The 14,346-nt window shown below is 38.8% G+C and overlaps 1 protein-coding gene across 1 annotated transcript in view; it reads right to left on the bottom strand.

Annotated features, from left to right (window-relative positions):
- Positions 1–13,950, bottom strand: part of LOC142499590 (bile salt export pump-like) — a 55,656-nt gene extending 41,706 nt beyond the window's left edge. The window contains exons 1-8 of the mRNA XM_075609146.1: positions 13,813–13,950; positions 11,190–11,237; positions 8,085–8,112; positions 7,172–7,232; positions 6,625–6,863; positions 3,804–3,888; positions 1,442–1,575; positions 501–672 (exon numbers count right to left, since the gene is read on the bottom strand). Of these exons, the coding sequence (XP_075465261.1) occupies positions 501–672; positions 1,442–1,575; positions 3,804–3,888; positions 6,625–6,863; positions 7,172–7,232; positions 8,085–8,112; positions 11,190–11,217 (747 nt within the window). The 5' untranslated portion in view covers positions 11,218–11,237; positions 13,813–13,950. The remainder of the gene's footprint in view (positions 1–500; positions 673–1,441; positions 1,576–3,803; positions 3,889–6,624; positions 6,864–7,171; positions 7,233–8,084; positions 8,113–11,189; positions 11,238–13,812) is intronic.
- Positions 13,951–14,346: the final 396 nt, after the last annotated feature.

The following is a 14,346-nucleotide window of genomic DNA, read 5'->3' as shown; positions in this document are numbered from 1 at the left end:
AACTAATTAGCTGTTTTACTAAAAGATAAACATGCACAATCATCATCAGTTTATGAAATGGATACTAAAAACATCGCACATAACCACACAAAATAAGCCACAAATTGTATGACATCATTATTAATCAATAAAAAAAACCAATATAAAAAGACAGATTTCCAACCTCAGAGCCATATACATTCTTCCTAGAAGAGGTTTAGGTCCATTCAAATGAATGAGCCAGAAAGTGTCTTATGAACTGCGTAGAAAGTATGGCCCTATATGTTTTTTAAAAAATTACATCCAAGCAAACATATCACCATCAGTCAAGTTATCATATTTGAACTACATGTAAACAGATATTAGGTTACTCTTTTCCCTTTCAAATAAAATGACTGCTGACTCAATGCATTTCATTTTTGTATGCTTATGAGTGGTGAATATTCCTCCAGTGAACTGTGCTGCAGGTCTCTCCATAACCTTACAGGCTAAACAAAGCACAATAAATAGGGAATAATTACCAGCGCCATTAATCCCGCTCCTAAACCAATAAGGGGACTGACAGCCACAATAACCAGCGTTAGTTTCCAGTTTCCAATAAATCCAATTAAGAATCCAAAGATAAATGTAGAAATCCGCTCAATGAATAGCGCTACCTGATCCGCAATGGCATTGTTAATTTTATTAATGTCGCTGTAAACAAAAAGAGACAGTTTATTGGACAACCATGAATTTCAACATTGTAATATGTTTGTGTAACCACACATCGTGCATGTAACAGAATTTGAACATGATTTCCTGGTAAGTTGGTAGTGTACCATGTGAATGACGGAAACTGTTAATTAAATATAAAACGGGAGTGATATGTACATATCAATGTATAATACTGGGTACAATATTGTACGTAAGAAACTATTATATAAAATCTATAAAATACAAAATATAGAAGTCAGATAAAAGTCATTAGCAACATAAGTTCAGCATTTGTCTGAAAGTTTTCCATATCAAGAATAATTTACTAATAGAATTCCTATTACTATTCCCAGTCATTTAAATATTGAATGGGTATTAAAAATGTAAAGCAGGCCCTTGTATCCTATTGCAGCAAGTGAAAGCCCAGTATGCAATATACACAGCAATGGCTTATCCCATCATTATGTAGGAGCTGTAAAACAAGGCACTCTGCTTATTCTGCATGTCAAATCAAAGCATTCATTATAGGGCGATCATTATCAAATCAATAATATTAATGGTCATACTTTTCCAAACGAGTTATAATTTTTAAAAAAAAGGCGTTTAACGCCCGTTTGGTTTTAATAACAAAAATGCCATATTAAGACATTTCTGTACTGGAATAAACATCTGCTCTATCCACCACTCCACTAAACAAATTAATTTTCTATAATAATACAGTACAAGAAAGATTATTTTAACTTTTTTTCTACTGGAAAAATAGTCTTACTCTGAAATTCTTGTATTCAGTTCTCCAACTGAGTTGCAGTCAAACCAACCAATATCAAGCCTCATTATTTTCTTGAAATATTCTTTCCGGATAATTTGTATTTGATGAGCTGCAGTCCCGACCCATAAGGAAATCTATATAAAACAAGGTTCGAGTCAATATGATTGTCTGCATAATAAATGCTTTGAAAACATGTTCCTATTAATATTATGAAAATGCAATGGATTGAATGTAAGGTATATTATCTATTAAATCTTAGTGCTCCATTTAAGAAATGTACATTCTGAAAAGTTCCCATTTCTAAAATTAACTTTTAAATGTACCGTATTGTGTCAGAAGAAACCTATCAGTCTTTCTTGAACAATGGTAATTAATTACAGCTTTTGTCTGACTATTTGTACAACAAATGATTTGTTACATTTTTGTTGGGGAAATAATATTATTTAAGTTCAATGGGTAGAATAGTTGTGAGTTTTATTAAATTGAAACCTCTCTTTCATGTTGTGTGACCCAAAAGCCGTACTGTAAAAGCACAATAATATTTAGAATGTGCAAAAACTTCACATGACACAGCGAACCAGGTGCAAAAACATTTGTGACTAAGGGGCCAATGCAGAGAACTGCGAGAATGGCCATTCGCCATACTTTAAACTCTCCATCTTTTTGGCGGATTCCCCTCGCAGTATGCAGGAAAGTGCGCATATCTGGGAGAGGAATCCGGCAGAGAGATGGCGAGCCCTATAGTGTCATTGCTGTGCATGCCAATAAATATATGAAACTGAAGGGGTTACTGGTGTATTATTTAGTTATTTATATATATATATATATATATATATATATATGTGTGTGTGTGTGTGTGTGTGTGTGTGTGTGTGTGTGTGTGTGTGTGTGTGTGTGTGTGTGTGTGTGTGTGTGTGTGTGTGTGTGTGTGTGTGTGTGTGTGTGTGTGTGTGTGTGTGTGTGTGTGTGTGTATATATATAGAGAGAGAGAGGTATCAGTACCGTGTTAGCCGAGCTTCAATAAACAAAAAATAAATAGATGATACCGTTCTGTGGCTAACGAAATGCTTTTATTTGTGCGAGCTTTCGAGATACACTGATCTCTTCTTCCGGCGATGTTACAATGAATGAAGCAAAAGGTTATATATATATATATTGTGGTTAGCAGGGATGGGTGCAGTGTGTAAGAGCCCCCCAGCATCAATCCGAGCCAGGAAAAGGGACAGATTTTTTTTCTATGTCCCTTTTCGCCGCTCAACACCACTTTCTTATTGGCGGAGCGATTTTGAGAAAATCTCTCCATTTTATAGCCACGATCAGCGCCGAGATGCTGATCGGGGCTACTAGAATACAGCGGGGTTTTAAATTGGCGAGATATTGCATCTCACCACCCGCGCGGCGAGATTTTTTTCACGCCAAAAAAAAACGCTGGATTTTCCTCATCTCGCCAGTTTTTCGCCATTTACTGAATTGCTGTAGGCATATTTGGCAAAAACTGGCGAGATAGGGCTTCTCGCCGCTTTCTGCATTGGCCCCTAAATCAGAATTCTCAAGCAATTCGCTGAGTATTAAGTCAATGTTCATTGCAATTTAATTTAATATGCTAATTTGCTAAATTCTCTCTAAAATCGCTAGTTTGTGTAATGTTGATACTACAGTATAAATAGGGCACCCACACCATGTTTCACACTCTATCCGGTGCTTTTTCACTGAAAAGGTACTAATATGCCAGCATAATTAGCCCTTTGATGCCTCGGTGAATTGATTCGTAGGGAATTGAATTGGGAGAATATATATTTTTTCGTTTTTCATTTTATGAATGCATTATAAACAGTTTTGAACATCTCCAATAATAATACTTACTACTTTACACAAGCACTTGTTTTTAGAAAATCGGTGACAGAGAATGTTAAGAGCCTTCCTCTGGAACAGAAGTCCTTTTGGACTGAGCACATGGCACTTTACCTTTTATAAGCAACATTTAGTTTAACTGTCATTTTAGCTGTTTTGTTTTTGTGTATTTGGGAGCTAATATACCTTTTAATAATCGTAGCAAATAGATTTAATTCTTTTAGTACACGAGTGACCAACTCCAGTCCTCAAGAGACACCAACAGGCCAGATATTAAGAATATCCCTGCTACAACACAGGTGGCTCAATCATTATGATTGAGCCACCTATGCTGTAGCAGGGATATCCTTAAAACCTGACCTGTTGGTGGCCCTTGATGACTGGAGTTGGCCACTCCTGTTTTAGTAGATTTTAGTAGATTTCATGTATAGGAGTATTTTTTTTTTTTTGTAGCTTTTTGTGCTTGCATAAACCAGAGAGAAATACATCGGAAAGAGGTCTTTGCATTTACCTGAAAGTAACTCAACACCAGAACAATAATTCCAATAGCTATGTAGTAGTATGCAAACTGTGTCATTTCTTTTTCAATGTTTATTCTGTAATACAGGGAAGGGTATAGTACAGTACAAGTGCAGCACAATTGTCAGCTTTAAATGTCACGCTGAGTACTGATAAGAAGTTAAAGAAAACATACACTTTCACCCCATTATCTTTACAATATCTCACACAAGGACACAAGCAAGGTTTTAAAAAGAGGGCTAGTGTAAAAATAAATTAAGACATGCAACAGGATCAGTGTTGGCAAACCTATAAGCAGCTGGGCACAGACGTTTTGAATTTGAAAGGGGAAAACTTTAAGTTAAGACCCTAGCAAAAATAAAAAAAACAGAGCAAAGTAAAGCAAAACGATGCAATTTTTCCTGTGGAATCCGTCCACTTTTACAAACAATATTTGCACATTTAAAAGAGCAATTTGATCTCACTAAAATATTGGTATTTGGTGATTTTTTTTGTGATATCCATTATTTACTAATGTAGTAATTGCACACAGATGTTCCATTTATCTTTAGCTACATCTGTATAGACACATTGGACTTACTGGCCGATAAAGATCAATTAAGTCTATCTTTATGTAGTCCCGGTATCATTTCGCCCCCAGAGACCGCCTTCCGTGAGTGCCGAGTGGCTGCGGGTGCCGCCGGAGGCAGCGACGGGTCTGCCGGCACAACGCGAAGGTGGGGGCCAGAGCAGGGAGCGCTCCGACTCCGAGTCCTGGGAATCCCGGCGGCGCACCCGGCTAGCGGGGTCCGCCATTGGCGATGCGCGTGCATGCGCCGTGATCGCGCATGCGCGGGAACAGCTAGAGAGTTGCGGCGGCCATTAGGGACTCGCGCATGCGCAGGGCAATTTCGCACGCGGCCCCAATGCAAAGGCAGCCTCAACGGGACTACAGTTCCCATGAGGCTTAGGGCCAAGTACACCAGGTGCCTCATAGCGGCCAATGGGAGCGCAAGGTTACTGGGGGAGCAGATTGATACATTTCGCGGGCTTAGGAGCAAGGCAGTTGGAGCTGGGAGCAGGAAGGGGGAGGAAGGGTGTAGGGAGCAAGTGGCTCCTACACCAGGAAAGGTATCCCCAGATCCCAGGCAGGCCCCAAGCCCCACCAGGGTAGTGGGTAGGTACTGTGGGACGGCCCCTAGGTTAGGGACTGCCCTTAGGTGTGGGTGAGTGTGGAGTCTTGTCAGTGTCACGGCTGTCAGTGCTGTGTGCGCTGACAAGTAGGCACAGAGTGTGTGTGCAGCACAGTTGCTGCGGGTACCCGGTGAGTGCAGTGGGTTGCTGCAGGTACAGAGTGAGTGCAGTGGGTTGCTGCAGGATTAGCAGAGAAGCTAGTGAGAGGGGATACGGGAGGTGAAGGGAGAGGTAGTGTGGGTGCAGGGGGTCAGGGACCCGCCTGCATAGGACAGTTCTTCCCCATAGGCCCCTAGGAGTATCCCTGAAGACACCATAGGTTGCTGTGCTGCAGGGATGCCCTATAGGATAGGAACGCCATTCACCTTACTGTGTAGACAGTTAGGGACAAAGCACAGAGTTGCAGCAGTTGCAGTCATCTGGGACCAGATGGCTGGACACCGTGATATCTGGAGGCTACGTGTTGGAGGCGTCTGACCCTTTGTGAAGTTGTTGCCGGTCAGCACCGTGACCGGAAGGTATTATAACATCAAGTGCACCAACACCGGTCAACAGGCACTGATCCCGCCTTAGGCGTAACTCTTTAGTGACACTAAGCGAGTGGCTAAAGAACTGAGCCTATACCCATAGTACTATACATGGACACGGTGTGTAGGGCACACGGTGAGGGGACGGAGACGTTAGTCTTGATAAGAGTGGCTGAGCCACTAAGGGTATATGAGCGTTAGAGTATAAGGTATATGTTATGCGTTGATTGCTATAATATAGAGTGATAAGGTTACCGTGCATTATTACAGAAAAGATGGTTGCATCATATGTGTTTGTATGTATTTCTTGCCCAGGGGAATCTCACATCAGGGGGATCCTGGGTAAGTGGAGGCGCTGCGCTATAAGTGTTACCCCAGGCTCCCAGCTAGCAGAGGCTCAGATCTCCTGGAGCCGCAGGTTGTGTACAGTGACCAGTAGTCTCTTTGGGAGCATCAGAAAAAGGACTACATTTACATTCATTTTCATACCCTATTAGCAAGTGAGCCACACATTCGCCAAACAATACTGCAAAGGAGAAATTAGGTGGGCATTATAGCATCTGTCCAAAGTCACCCCACCCTTCCAGTAAAATTCTTCCCACGTGCATAATTACTATTAAAAAAATAGTTTTTTATTTATAAAAATGTTTTACCATTGAGAGTTACAGTACCTCTCATTTTCAAGTATGTCCTGGGCACAGAGTTATACAAATATATGGTTACATTAAAGGAACAGGGTTATATAGTCAATTCACAGATATTTCATGGACAGATAAAGTTGGAAATTGGGTACAAAGGATAAAGGGCTACAATCAGTTTAATAACCTGCAAAGAGTCCATCTTTCTTGATAATCATTTTGCCTTCTAGAACCTTACCCAATGTTATTACTGGTAATCTGTATAAATAAATGTATAAAATGAAGTAGGAATACGATCATACTAAAGAATATCAAAATAACATTTCTAGAGTGAGTTTTGGAGAGAATAATTTTTTTATAGTGCCAATTTCTGCTGATTGATATTTTCACATTCAGTAGAATAACATGAAAGTAAATATAAAGAGTTCTGTTAACTTACAGAATTGTATAATGTAATTAATACTTAAAATCTTACCCACAGGACAGAGTGTTGTTGTCAACTAGATATTCAGATCCATTTCTCCAACTGATTGTACCATTAAGGCATTTTTTATTTGGATCCTGGAGCGCCTGAGTTTCTATGTCATATGCTATAAACGTGTCAGTCATTAGTCCATAGATCAAAAGCATTAATGGTTGGGCTGCACCGTGAACTAAGGCACACATGCCTCCAATGACCATCATAATGATGTCAGTTCCACTAGAAAAGCGAAACTAGAAGACAATACATAATTCAGGTTAGGATGTCTGCGTATTAAAAGATATATTGCAATATATATATAATGATGCTCCATATTTCCATACACCTACAACCTCACAAAACCCTATTAATCAAAAGAAGAATTCCTAGTATCTATGTCAAACAGTAGAAGAGGCTTATTCTGGTTATGCTCATCTATGAAAATGTACTCTTAGTTTGTCACTGAATTCCCTCCAGCTGTGATAGTATGGTTTAATGTTCATACGTTTTATTTCATGTTCAGAAGTATCATTAAAAAAACAAAAAAAAACATGAAATTTACCAGCTGAAAGAATCCAACACGTATCTCTCTTTCTTTTTTCTTCTTCGATTCTTTTTTCGACCTAGTAAGTAAAAAATGGTAGAAAAACTAACTTTAGACTTCTGATTGCATACAGATGGAGTAGTACTTAAAGTATTTAGAATTTGGCTGCAAGGAAACTGCAGCGGAGCCTGCCCGCCACCCGATCGCCGCCTCCTCATGCCCAAAAACGCAGTCCCTGCTTTTATATGGGAATATGGGACTCCCGCTTCATTAAACCTACCAGGCCGCACCAGTCTGAAAGAGCTGCGCAGAGAGAGCAGAGACATGAGAGAGAATTGGTCCTTCTCTCTGCTTCTCCCTGCACAGCTCTTACAGCCGATCGCACTGCTTTTATATTTAGTACATAGGATAGCAGGGGGTCTCCGAAGCTGAACCACCTTAATTTCAGCTCCGGGAACCCCTTGCTTCCAGAGGTACAGTCCTTCGTATCGTGTCCTGGTATCTCCTGCAAGTATAAATGTCCTACGTCACGGTCCACGTCACCTCGGGAAGCAGGGGGTCCCCGGAACTGAAATGAAAGCGGTACTACGCACAAGGGTTTAGATACCAAGTTATGGATATGGGCCTATATTTATTAAGCAGTGCTATGCCATATGTCCCTTTCCAGCACCAGAAGACACTCGAACGAGCTGTAAGGTGTCTTCCAGTTCCAGCACCAGAAGGTGGAATGTGGACTAGCACCACCGTAAATATGGCCATTTATGAGCGAAGGATTAAGGCAAGCTGGTTATGAATACACATACAATATATATTTTCTATTTGATTCAACAGATCCAACCAAAATTATTGTTTAGGTTTTGTGATTTTGAATACTGATAGAACAAATTAATATTTCAAATTTTTGTTGAACAATGCTTTAAATTCCACATACCCTTTTGCCAATGTTTGTAACTCCCCTTCTAAAAAAACAAAAACAAAGTTGTATGATGTTAATAAACGCATTTGCTAATTTTACCGAGAGACGTAATATATGTGTGTAATATGTGGCCTGAGACCATAGCTTCCAAAGATATCTTCAGTGTTTGCAATCGGGTACAGAATAAACACAATTCTCTGAGATGTGCTGAGCTTAATTTATATTTATGTAGCACCTGTTCAATATGGCCGCCAGTGTCAAATGGTGCCGCGTTGCCATGCCAACGGGAACGCCATGTGACGTAACGGCATCAAGAGACTTCCGTTGCCATGACAACACGACACTGAGCAATGTCATGATGTCGCGTAGCATCTCGTTGCCATAGCAATGGACGTCACGTGATGCTGTTGCGTCATGTGGTGTTCCCGTTGACATGGCAGCGTGGCACCATTTTCTGCAGTATGGCCATATTGATTGAGATGAAAGCAGAGAAAAGATGCTGGTAGACACAGGTCTTTTAGTTTCAGGTTCGTACGAACCGGCAGAATCCCACCACTGATCAAAGGTAAATACATTAGCATGAAACAAAGGCGTAGGTGGATCATTTTTTAAGGTTACGTTATCTCATTTTAATGTATCCATATCCGTAACGCATACCCCCAAAGCTGCTGAACGCTATGTTGTGCAGTCATTTTCCTTAAAAATAGGGGAACCTTAACATTTACCAGATCTTAGGCTTCTTTGTATGCAATTCATATGGTAATGAGTACTTCACCTACTGTTAAGGTTATGCTTATAGCGGAATCATATTTAGCACCTACTGCAATCAGCCCTTACTCACTTCTAAACCCTGAGGAGCATTGCGTTATTTCTCTAAATAGCCTACAAGGGAAAAGGGAAGGTCTTAAGTGCTACCCATATGAAAGGACTGAGTGCAGGAATTAACCATTTCATAACATATGTTATAATAACAAATATATGGTGGAACATATAAATGGCTGAAACAGAAAAAAAATAATATTAATAGGTTTTTTTTTATTAAAGGGATTAACTATAATAAATATGTTGTTTAATGATGAAAGTGAATGTTAGATGTTTATTTGGCCTACTATTGTATATAAAATGTATGCAATAAAGTATGAGTGTACCACAATGAATATACATAAGAGAAAATTCTTATCAAGGAGACAGAAGTAACCAAAATAATATTTAATTACAAACAGTTCAGGCAGTGTGTGTAAAAAAGAAAATACATTATTTTAACATACATAGTATTCTAACTAGTATAGTAACAAAAAAGGCAAAAAGCAGCGCACTGCCCAGGGAGCCAGGTGGTATACAAATATGAACATTTATTGTCTATTAAACATTACCAAAAGGAGGTGTGAAGCCTCCTACGCGTTTCACATGACAAAGTGCTTTATCAAGGCGTTGAAGGCTTCACACCTCCTTTTGGTAATGTTTAATAGACAATAAATGTTCATATTTTTATACCACCTGGCTCCCTGGGCAGTGCGCTGCTTTTTGCCTTTTTGTTGCTGTTTGGACTCCTATCAGCGGCTGAACACGCGACTAAAGAATCTAGGTGGCTCTAGGAGTGGGCAAGTTCTATTGAAGAAATTATTATTACTCACGATTTACTGCAAGATGTGGTGAGTTTTGGACTTTTATTATATTTTTCTCCAATGAGGCGACAGCAAAGTGACAATATCATTTTTGACTGTTGCCTCCAGGAGAATTGAGAAGTATCATGCATTGGTCACTCACTTAGTAGTATACCCACTCCACATTAGAGTTGTACCTATATGATTCATTAATTGAAAAGGATTTAGATCATATTCCGGAACTGTTGGAGCACCTACTATTCTTATATCTTTAACTAGTATAGTATACTAACGTTCCCTAATAACGTTCTTTCCCAATGCGCATGTTTAGTGTATTTTTTAAAATACGGTAATCCCAGTTCATCCAGGTAACGTTACGTTAGTCGTTTTGCTAACGGGCCTTACTTTTGCATATTATTAGCCTTGAGGATGCCTATTTAATAAGGAGGAAAATAAGGTCAGTTACCTATTTCGGGAATGTTACATTATTCGCACAAAATTAGTGACCGTCTGAGGATCTGCCCCAAAGAATGAGAGTAATATCGTTAAGTAATAGGAAAAACACATTTACCATTACCCAAGCAGACCAGAACAACAGATATTCAGAGAGAGACGTATGTTATAAAGACCCCAAGGCTCCCAAACCTTACAGGGTCTGTTTTTGTACCCCAGAGGTGGGTGGGAGGGTCCCATTTGCTAGGGATCTGGCACTTGCCAGCTTTGAGTGAAATATAATTTTTACTGTCAACACACTAATTACTATTTAAACATTTTTTCTTCTACTGAGACTATTTCAATGTGTTTTGAAAGAAAAATCCCAGACGGGCGATCCAAGTTGTTTATTTACTGTTCAGCTTTCAGTGTTTTGATCGAATTATTCTGTCAGTTTGAAATCTGAGCCATTTGGATGTTTTTCTTTTTGTCGAATGAGTTGCAGAAAATATATAAATTGCCTCTGGAAACTGGGCAAGTTATTATGCAGTAGTACTACTGTACCTTCTATAGTACAGTATTTGCTAAACAACATGCCACCAATGATAATAATCTACTCCAAAAAGTTAGTCATCAGTCCATCACTTCTGGTACAGTAATTGATGATGCCAGGATTCCAGATCTTGTAAGATATAGCCTAGAATATAAATTAATGATGTGTTTTTTCTCCCCGGTTAATGACTTGACGAATCATGTACAGTATAAGATTTCATATATGCAATATTTGTTATTAAATGAGCAGTCTAATTTAGCAACATATGTAGCAGAGAGATGCAAAACACTCAACATGGCAGCAGTCAGGGTAAAACCATGAAAACCATTACTTGGTATAACTTAACGTGCTGATTTTATTGATATTTACGCCTTTCTTGATATATTACTAGTAACAATTTTACTCAGCTATCAGTATTTTTTCAATACCTCTCATCTGCAAGTACTGCACCTCCTGCCCCCTAGAATATTCAGGACCAAATAATGGTTCCTATGATTTTAGCAGCTCAGCGTGTAACATCCCTGTATTTACCTGAGAAGGAGGACTTCCTGGAGTCCATGGTGGTGAAAAATTCTGGAGCTGCAAGGAACAAGATCAATTGGTAAATTAAGAATTATGAGTTTTATATCCAACCCACATTCTAGCCCGCATCATGTGTACACAGTGGATTAATGTCCCAGTAATACACCTTCTTTAATGAAAAAAACCTGTCACTTGCAGTTTGCCTTGAAACCTCGTTTACTCTTTCAAATAGCCCAATGATCCTTAAAGGTGTTTTATTCTAGTTTCTCAGTTGGTGGTTTAGCCACCTTGTCAAATTTTTATATATAATTGATCCCAAAACTGCAGCTATTTAAAAAGGAGTTAATAAAGAGCATACATTTAAGTCCCCCATGGTGATCAGGTGACTTTTGGTGAATTCCCTTCACTGTATAGATCCTCCAAAAAAACCTAATTTAAAAAACAATAGGGACATTCCTTAAGTGCAGGCCTGTCGGTGTCAACATAATGCTGTATTTACATACAGTATGAAGCGCTCATATCACAGTTCAAAGATCATAACAGAACTTATCTAATTGTAAGAAAAAGAACACGCACTCTGCTACCCTAGGTAAAAGATCACCTATATGCTAAATAATAGCATGTCTCTCAAACAGATTTGACATACTGTATATGTATTATAAAAAAAGAGAAGGGTAATATAATACAAGATTACATGATCTTGATATCAAAGGGATCATTAAGAGAAAGGCCTCCCCAACAAGACGCACTTTATAATTGTGCTCCTTTTTTTCTGAAACACTTACTGTACCGGCAGAGAGATAATCGCTAATTATGGGAACGAGTGAAGATAGACCTTGGAAGTTTCTGATTGGGAGATAAAGGAGACCTGCTTTCTGACCTGTATGTAAAGCGTATGCAAGAGAGACCTATGCGATAATCCAATAGGTAATCAGACCATGTTTTATGCTCCAACCCCCACCCTACAGTATGTCCCTTATAATCACACCCATACCAACAAATATGGTTACAAATGTTCTAGTTTTGTCCTCGATGTTGAGTTGTACTGGAACAGTTACTTACCATTATGTGATATACTTACATTTATGGTGTAAAGAGAAAACTGGGGGGGTGGGAGGAGGGGTAATCAGTAAAAATGTTTTTTTTTTAATTTAGATTTATACTTTAAAATAATTGTACATTTTTTTTATCTCAGTACTATATAAATTATATGTGCCAGACAGGTAGAAGTGTGGAGTTATTATTGGAGGTGGACGACATTTTCACAGAAGTTTGCGGATCAGGAGAAACTTGCCAAGGTTTTGTCATAAAAAAAGTTTGGAAAAGGAGTAGCTTAAGAAAAAGATTTTCGGCCAAGCATTAAAAGTAAATTTGCATAGTCATATGGCCTTTTATAAACAAATATTTACTACAATTGTTGCCCAATTTTGTCCAAAAGTGGCAAAATGCACAGAAATTTGAAGCAAAGTTGGGGGAGTTTGCAAAAATTCAAGCATTGTGAGCTTTTTTGAAAATTTTGATTAAATGGGTATTTAAGAAAAAGACACGCAAAATATTACCAATCTAGTTTGAAAATCAAATTCTTCCAAATGCAGGTCTCCTGTAGGACAGAGGTACAAAGTACATTTCTACTCACAAGTTCAAAATACAATTCTTCATTTATTGTGACAGCCAAGAACAGAGGAGGAACACCTGGGACCTGAAACGTTGTTCCTCCTCTGTTCTTTGCTTTGTTACAATAAATGAAGGGTTGCATTAGGAACTTAGGTAGAGATATACTTTGTACCTCTGTCCTAGAGGAGACCTGCATATTGAAGAATTTGTTTGTCTATGTTGTGTTGGCTGCACAAGCAGGATTCTCCCCGCCCGAAACTGTTTCCCCGCACTTTGGAACTGTACAATCTAGTTTGAAGACATTCGCACATCTCCCATGGGTTCTGCATTTCTTTATACCGTAATGTCGATTTTCTAAAGGTGCATGGAGAAATATGGCACGTACAGTATACAGATTACTTCACATTGTCACAACAATGTTGTCTTACACAAGAAAAATTCATGAGGGGCAATGGCCCTAACAAAACTTTACGGGAAATCTGCAAAATGTTCGAAAAAGTTAAGTCGAACAAATGTGCAGCCCCCTACCCCTGATAATAAATGTGAGGTCACACAGGGGGTGACTTGCACATTGGTCCTTGGGAACTAGGTTGTTTTTTTTTTTAAATAAAATTAACAAAAATGTGACAAAGGTAGCTCAAATTCAACATTTGTTAATCTCTAAAAAAATTTGGGGAAAGGGACAACTTCCATACCCCGGTACATCAACCGCCGGTACAGGGTAGTACACCTGAACCAGCATTAAGTCCCATTCAGGTTAAAAGAAGTTAATGCTGGATCGGGTGTGCTTACCTACAGTACATAGGAGCTTCAAGAATGTGTCCTTGAACAGTACCTCTATGATTCTGTAAATTCTACTACATTGAAAGTCAACGCAAGATTAACAAGAAGGTAAAACAGTTCAACGAGGTCAATTGACAGTTTTACTGATTATATTTTAATATCAAAATATAAAAACCTTAATACATATGAAATAAAACAGCAGATTGGTAATAAGAGGAAAACACAATGCACTTACTTCTTTCCTGGCTGTCAGGTATGTTTCACAAATCTTTGATGAATAATTGCTCAGGTGTGTGTGGTCTGTTCTTTTACTCTTTGTTCTCTTAAATAGTGATTGTCACTGGCAGTAGTTATGCAGGACTTTATCAGCAGAAAGTCCTGAACTTTATAAACATTTCAGAGATAAAGACCAGACATGCCACAAGGAATGCTGGGTAAATCTGACCTAATGAATGTCTCACAATGAATCCGGCGTAATGTGTAAAGTACGATATTGATTTATCTTTTTATGTTTATAAGACCAAATTCTTCTTTCATTGTATATCATACCAAACTGGATAGTTAATGAGTGTATTCATTTGATTTATAAGGAGAGACATTTGCCCCAAATTAAATCAGTATGTTTTAAAGTAGCTAAAAATTTTTAGCATCATAGGTCTGAAGCAGGGGATCTCCAGAGCTGAACCACGTTAATCACAGCTCTGGGGACCTCCTGTTTCCCGAGATACATACCTCCCTTAGGGGGTGCTGGTAGCAGCTCCACCTGGGT

Source organism: Ascaphus truei, chromosome 7 (genome assembly GCF_040206685.1).
Source record: "Ascaphus truei isolate aAscTru1 chromosome 7, aAscTru1.hap1, whole genome shotgun sequence".
Lineage (NCBI taxonomy): Eukaryota > Metazoa > Chordata > Amphibia > Anura > Ascaphidae > Ascaphus > Ascaphus truei.
The sequence above is the reverse complement of the archived record's forward strand: the minus strand, read 5'-3'. Positions and strand labels throughout refer to the sequence as shown.